Below are 7,756 nucleotides of genomic sequence, written 5' to 3' on the forward strand. Positions count from 1 at the left end.
GGGGTAATTTATGATGTCTTATATAATGTGTTTGGTAACAAATATCACAAGATAAGTGACCACGAATTTTGGAATAGTTGTTATTAAATCAATTAATAATTATTGCGCATCGACTTGATTTGGGTTGGGTTGTATAAAAAAATATTATTTGATACTTATTTTTTTCCCCTATAAAAAAGTCTAATTTGTTTTTTTAAAGGTTGTTCTTAGTATCTTTTATTTGAATATGTTTTTAGATTTATGTAGATCATGGTTTTAAAAAAACAAACTATAACAAATAGATACAATACTCTTTAAAATGTTTTTTTTTTTAAAGTAAAATTAGGGAATCTTTCTATGTGGCTGTCACCTATTGTGTTTCATTTTTTAGATTATTGCTATTCCGGGAAGGAAAGTAACATTTTATAATGATGTTTATGATTTCTCTTTTTCTGCAGGTGCTGCTCATAATTCAATCAGGGTTGCTCAGGTGTATATATGTAGTGTGCAATTATGCAACTCATTAATAGTTTAGAAATTTTGTTTTTTAATCTGAATGTGCCAAAATACTCTAAACAAATTATAACTCAAGTATTCAACACAAAAAACTCTGGGATTCAAACACAGTAATCCATTAGACAACAATCCTGAGAACAATTGTCTGCCATCTTCATACCATAAACAACAAAAGCAAAAATGATTTGACATTGCAAAAGCAATCACTCGTCTTCTTGACTGCGTAGCCTGGCCAACTTGTTGGTGACAACAACATCCAACTGTGCTGCACGTTCAACAATGTCCTTCCTTTTCCTGGTTGACACATTGTGTGCGATCTCAGCACAGTATGTCCTGTTGTGCATCATCAAAGGTTCCAGGTCCTGGACATTGTGCACGACAAACTTCTTGAATCCATTAGGCAAATAGTGGCGGGTCTTCTTGTCTGAGCCGTATCCAATGTTGGGCATCAAAGTAACTCCCTTGAATTTTCTCCTAACTTGTGAATCAATACCCTTTGGCCTGCGCCAGCTTTGCTTCACACATATTTTCCTGTCACTTTGTGGCCTGATGAACCTCTTGACACGCTTCTTCACAATCTTCTTGGTGAGCAATGGAACGGCCATCTTGTCTCTGCTTGAATCGCTGCTTCAGAGATGTAAGAAGCAATGAGGCCTATGGTAAATGAAATTTAGATTTACAACATTCTTAATAGTAGCTCAATTTTATCAATACTGTGTTTCTTCTAATTTCTTCTGTGTGCTTGAAAACTGAGTGCAGAAAGTGTCTTACTATCTTTGTTAGCAGTCATTGTAGATATCATTCAAGTCCAATTTTCTTAGTTTTGGTTAAATAGAACTAATTTTATGGCAATTGTTGCAGGCTGATGGAAGTAGAAGAAGGTTAACTTCTGCGCTTTCCAAGGTTAACTTCTTAGGTTAAATAGAACCTATAGTTTTCTATAATGGTGGGCGCATACTTGTATTCAATTATATTGAAGTTGTAATAAGATCTGAAATGTTTATCAAATGGTTTATAATTTTTTTTCTATGATAATGGTTATCAAATTGAGACATTGTATTGTTTCTAGTTTGGAATATTTGTATGGTTGATTGGTGTTCACTTTCAATAAAAGTTGTAGCTTATAAGAAAGAAAAGCTTATAGCTATTGCTCTGTCCCAAATTTGACTCTCAAGATAACTTTTAATAAATTATTTTTCAAACAAATAATTCAAAAGGACTTTTAATATGCCATTTGGCTTTCATTGGAAGATTATAATCCAGTATGTTTCTATATTTTCATATGATTTTCCTGCGGATTTTCCTGCAAGATGCTCCAAATTCTTGAGGATTTTGCTGCCGATACAATTATGCTGCGGAATAACCTACAGCGTTTGCTCCGGAATTACCTGCGGTCAGTTCTCAGGTACCACATACACGGGTAGGGAAACTAATCCAATTCTGCCCAAAGATTTCTTGCGGATAATTTTCACATTTCCTGAGGAAATTTCGCAGGAAAGTTTTATGTGGTTACTAAAATCCTCAGAAAACAATTACCCACAAAGGTTATACATGGGAACCTAAATCCATGGCAAATTCCGCAGGAAACATGTTTCCTGCGGAACTTTCTCTATTATCAGCAGATAATCCCCCAGGAAAATCGAGAGTTTCTAGTAGTGAAGCCTCCAGGTCTCTCTAATGGTGATTTTATCTTCCCTTCTCTATTGTCTATTCTCTCTCTAAAAACGAGTCTATGAGTGTAACTAACATTATATTTACTTCGTTGGGTGAAATGTTGCTCTCCCAACAAATCTCCTCTTGTTTTTTCCTTGGAACTCCATGTAACTCCTCGCTTTGACTTTGCTTCTGGCTTGCCCAACAAATTGCGCAATGTTGGATATCTTGACATTCTGTTCAATTTCTCTCCTAGCTCGCTTCTACTTCACACATCAAATCTTCTAGCCCAAAAACCCTTGAAATTCTCTGACAAGGCTTTTCTCTCCCAACGAATTGCCTATAATTGAGTCATCAGTCTTTTGTAATTTATCATCAAAGACCTACTAAATTAAATGGAAATAAACAGTAATAACGTATTGCCCTAATTAAGAACTAATAAATACTATGTTTTTACATGAAATTTAGGGGTGGGGGTTACTTAGATTACTTTTAGTCACTGTTTTTAAGTCAAGTCATGTGTACCATTCATATTTTTGAATCAGTTTTTGCATAAATGTCCCAAAAAGTTAGAATTCTATAACTAAACATGAAATAAATTTGAATTTTTAAGCGCCAAAACATAAAAATTAATATTTATTTCATGTTTTTATTAAAAAGTTATATTTTTTAGAAAGATTATTATAATATTCTAAATTGTGAAAAAAATTCAAAATTTTTAGTTATGAACATAAGTTGACTTAAAATCTAGGACCCAAAGTGATGAAGGAAAACTTTTTGGGGACTAGAAGTTTAGGGGGACTGAAACGAAAAGTTATATTTTAGGGGACTTATATTTTGGCTATAATGCGCTTGTCAAAATTAGGCAAAAGCGACATATCAGAATGCACACCACCAAATCCTATCTCAACATCATGTGGTGGTGGTGCTGGTGGTTGATCTTGTGTTATCGGTGATGGGTATCGTGGTGGTGGCTTATGTGGGAGATTGTGATGCAGCCCATCATACTACTTATATTTCTTTAAAGCTTGTGAACGTGAGGCTTGAGCATCGTCCCTAACCATTCTACGACATCCCCGTTTAGGGAGATTAATTAGTTGTAGCACACTCTTTGCATAGAAACATATGCAAGCGGCATATCGAGTCTCAACCTACCAATGTTGTTAACCATATCTAGAACAATAAACATGACAATACAAAACAAATAAATTATTCACAAATGAGTTGAAAGAAAGAATTTAGAGGAAGAATAGTGAAAGAAAGGGTTTGAAATGCAAATGAAATGAATTTGTTATGTATGTAACATATGCGTATCATGTTGTATATTTTGAACTTGAGTGATTGGGATTTACTCCCCGAGAGATTTGGGAGTTACTATTCGAGCAGAGTTTTTTAGGGATTACAAGTGACTTGTGAGAAATTGAGGGGGGTTAATGGGTCAGATCAAAAGAGGTAGAGAAGGTCTTAAAAATCTATCAAAAAAATTATTAGAAAAGTTTTAGAGATGAATGAGTGGAATACAAGTATGGTTTATGATAGAACATTATTACGTAATTTTATACATGACGTCGACCCCCAATTAGAGATTCGAGCTGAGAAAATAAATATTTAAGATTTATAATAGAGATACCAAGCCATCTAAAAACCAAAGACTATACCTTGAAACCCACTTCAATATAATGTAAAAAATAACTATTTGGAAGTTCCTTCCTTCAAAAGAAAAACTATTTGGAAGTTCCAAACTTTTTGGAAGTTTCCTCGCATACACCGCAAATTGTACCAAAAAAAAAACAAACTATTATTGTTCTTTTAATATTTTTCTCTTGTCTATCACAAACGGCTAAAAAAAGTACAAATATTAATAAAAGGTTGAAAAATAAATGGACTAGCAATCTTATTGTCAACAATATTTGCACGTTAGCTCAATTCAATGAGTTGAAGGGTCAAGTATGACATATTGACGTACATACGAGACATTTTTATAATAATTTTAATTTTATAATTAAATAGTTTCTTTGTAACAAGTGATGTGTATAAATATATATGTGTGTGTGTGTGTTTTTAACATTATAAATTAGTCCTACAAAGATTTTGTTATTATTACAAACAAACGATGGAAAATATGGCTAGAAATTTAAAGTTTATTTATGTTATGGTCCTCTTTCTTGCATTGTTTTTTGTTCTAACCAACGGTGACTGTAAGCACCCTTTTCTCATCATTTTCAAATTTTCTTGTTTATTTTATGCACAATATTTCATCATCTTTTATACTTGTTTCACGTCACAGCTTTTCGAGGTTGCAACAAAGACACTGATTGTCCAGAAAAATTTTGTTCCTCTCCTGATGTTGTGAGGTGTATTTATATTGAATGTTACTGCATTTAACAGTTAAGTTAAAAAATGTTTTTCTTCATTTCAAGCATTTAAATTATTATTTTTTGAAAGAAAGCATTTAATTTATTGGTATGTCATACTTGTGTGAGTCTTATAATTTTTCTCATATTTTTATTTATGTTTGTCTGACATTTTGATTTCTTTACATGATAGGGTAAGAAGAGTAACACATGACATGAAGTCATTATAGCACAAAACAACTTTTGTATCGTATATTATCTACACAAATAAATTAATGTAAACTTGTTACATTGACATTTATACAATAAAATATTATTGAATGTATGTATCTATGTTTTCTTTAAAGCAAAAATATATTGATAGGATTTAGACTAAGATACTAGGATACAAAGGAAAAAGAGGCAAAGATTTCTCACACACTATCAAAAAGAGGCAAATATTAACCCAAAAAATTAGAATTTTTTAATCACAGTTCTTCCAAGTTCCAATTCATGTAGGTGAAGTTTTCTTTTTTCACTGGTTGCTTGCATATGAAATTTCAAAATCGTTAGTGCACGAAATTTAAATTTTTCAGAAATGTACTTTGTAATTACACATGTTAGCAAGCCATGGACTTTGCTACTAATGTGTATTGTTTTGCAATTTGTTGAGACTAAAAAGTAGGTACAATGATAAAGATATTAAAAACAAAATTCAAAAGATATATAACTTTGGATAATTTGGTTTTTTGAACTTATCAAATATATAAGAATTTTAAATGCAAACACACGAAGGTTCATAAATAATTTCTTAATTTCTATGTGTGTATATATATACACACACAAAAATACGAGTTAGGATCATCCTTACTCGAAAAATACGCTAACAAAATGTACAGGGTGGAAAAATGTATCGATTAATTTATGTCTGATCTTCATTGTAATATTTGTATTAACCTAAAGGATGCTTAGAAAGAAATTCTTATTTTCATTGTTTTCATGGTTCACTCTTCAATAACAAGGTTTAATATTTTTATGTTAAAAATATAATTTTTTTTTTGTGGTGGCTGGGTTTGAACTCCGGAATTGTCCATACCAACTGAGCTAAGTTCACAAGGACCATTAAAAATATATTAAATTTACATATACAATTTCAACTAACACGCAATACAACATATTTTATAGATATTAAATTTGATTTTAGGATATTTCAAATTTAGGTATGATATCTAACAAAAAGAAACAATGAAAGGCTACAAAATAAATACAACTCATAATTTTTTTTTAAGAAACTAATCGAAATTATATTAAAGAAAAACAACAGAGTTCCTCAAGCACAAGACGTGCCTGAAAAAACTAAGAAGTTATAATTACACAATAGTTAGGCTACAAACAAGACGGCAATAAAAAAAAGAAGAAGTAGCATTACACAACAGCTTGCGGGCAACATAAAGGTTGTAACCTCCAAAACAGGTAGTCGAAATCAAACAAAATAAAATGCGTTTTCAACCACAAATATGTTTGAAACTTAACATTTTTAACGACCATCTTATTATGGAAAATCTCGTTGTTACGATCTTTCTAGATAACAAATAAAACCGCAATCCAAATAATGGTAAACCTCCAAGACCTCCAAAGTGATTTAAATCAGAAATAACATCACCTTGAGAAACCATAGCATTACATAGCCATTCCAAAATCAGGATCCAAAGATGACCATAGTAATCACATTTAATGAAACAAGTGATCCCTGTCCTCCATGCCACAACATAATGTCGAACAAGAATTTTAGGAGGCCTCAAACACACGTCTCCTACACAGATTATCCTTGGTAGCTAATCTATTCATAAACAGACGCCAAACAAAAATATTCACCTTGATCCGCACCGTTTTAGCCACAAAAAATGATCAAAACCTTCTGTGTGATTACACTCATCAATCGTTAAATAAAAATAAGCAGGTTTAACCATATAGCTTTGTGATGAATGAAGTTTCCACACCCACCTATCAGCCACACCACCTTGAAAAACAATAGAAGAAAAGCGATCCGCACACTCACCAACCAACTCTTCCTCCCACGCAAATAGTCTCCTCCACTTCCACGCCTCTCCCATCTCCCTCCCACCCTAACAAAAACATATCCACTGTGGCTAGCTTATTTTCTGCCAACTCAAACAACATACTAAAGGACGTTGCTAATGAAACGTTATCAAACCACAAATCCACCCATAACAAAGTGAACTACCTATCCCCCACCTTCTTACAAAAATTATCTTTCAACCACCTGACATCTGAAAAGCCCGCCCCCTATTTAATTTGGTTCAAATTACGCCACCAAATTGACCCCAACACAACCTTCCCCCCACCTTAAAAGGTTGTTTTATAAAAAATATTAATTATAAAAGGTTGATAAAAAAATAGACTAACTCTTATTGGCAACAAAATTTGTATGCTAGATCACTTTAGTGGGGTAAAGGGTCAAGAGACATATTGAAATACTTGCGAGACATTTTATAAAAATTTATATTTAACGAATGGTTTCTTGTAACAACTGATATATATATATATATATATATATATATATATATATATATTAATTTAAGGAAGCAGAATATGACGTTTTTGTCATTATAAATTAAAGAAACAAATGATTTATTTATATTACATACAGAGAAGAAATAATATGCCTGGAATTTCAAAGTTTGTTTATGTCATGGTTTTATTTTTTTCACTACTTATAGTTGTAATCAATATCGATGGTAAACCCCATTTTCTCACCATTTTCATATTTCTTAATTACCTTTCACACAATATTTCATCATATTTTATATTAACATTTCTTTATACTTGTTTCATATCATAGCATATCGTAGTTGCAAGACTGACGATGATTGTCCAGATTATTTGTGTACCTCTCCGAAAATTGGGAAGTGTATGGATAATGATTGTTACTGCATTTAATAGTTAAGTTAAAAAATGATTATATCTCTTGTAAAGCCTATAATTTTATTTTTATGTCAGACTTGTGTTAATCTTATTATATATCTCACTTTTTTATGCCAGGTTAAGAAGAACAACACATGACAATCATTGGTCGTAAAAAAACTTTTGTATTATATATTGAGTAATACAAATAAATTAATGTAAACTTATCACATTGGCATTATAAAATACTAGAAAAAAGACAGCACTCACGTGCTCGTCTTTCTGTTCATTTTATTGCGGTACGTGTAAATTATGAACGATATTTTATATGAAATTTTAATTTTGATCAA

At 31.7% G+C, this 7,756-nt stretch overlaps 1 protein-coding gene and 2 long non-coding RNA genes across 3 annotated transcripts; 2 read left to right on the forward strand and 1 right to left on the reverse strand.

Annotated features, from left to right (window-relative positions):
- Positions 1-532: 532 nt before the first annotated feature.
- On the reverse strand, positions 533-1,145 carry LOC25497470 (60S ribosomal protein L32-1). Its single transcript, XM_013592054.3, has one exon. The coding sequence runs from the start codon at positions 1,098-1,100 to the stop codon at positions 699-701; it is 402 nt and encodes a 133-aa protein (XP_013447508.1). The 5' UTR covers positions 1,101-1,145; the 3' UTR covers positions 533-698.
- A 3,060-nt stretch (positions 1,146-4,205) lies between these two features.
- On the forward strand, positions 4,206-4,878 carry LOC25497471 (uncharacterized). The gene is made up of 3 exons (XR_003006907.2): positions 4,206-4,346; positions 4,436-4,535; positions 4,696-4,878. It is a non-coding gene; the product is annotated as an uncharacterized lncRNA (long non-coding RNA).
- A 2,270-nt stretch (positions 4,879-7,148) lies between these two features.
- Positions 7,149-7,756, forward strand: LOC112416433 (uncharacterized). The gene is made up of 3 exons (XR_003006908.2): positions 7,149-7,240; positions 7,345-7,444; positions 7,545-7,756. It is a non-coding gene; the product is annotated as an uncharacterized lncRNA (long non-coding RNA).

This window comes from Medicago truncatula, chromosome 7, assembly GCF_003473485.1.
Source record: "Medicago truncatula cultivar Jemalong A17 chromosome 7, MtrunA17r5.0-ANR, whole genome shotgun sequence".
Taxonomy (NCBI): domain Eukaryota; kingdom Viridiplantae; phylum Streptophyta; class Magnoliopsida; order Fabales; family Fabaceae; genus Medicago; species Medicago truncatula.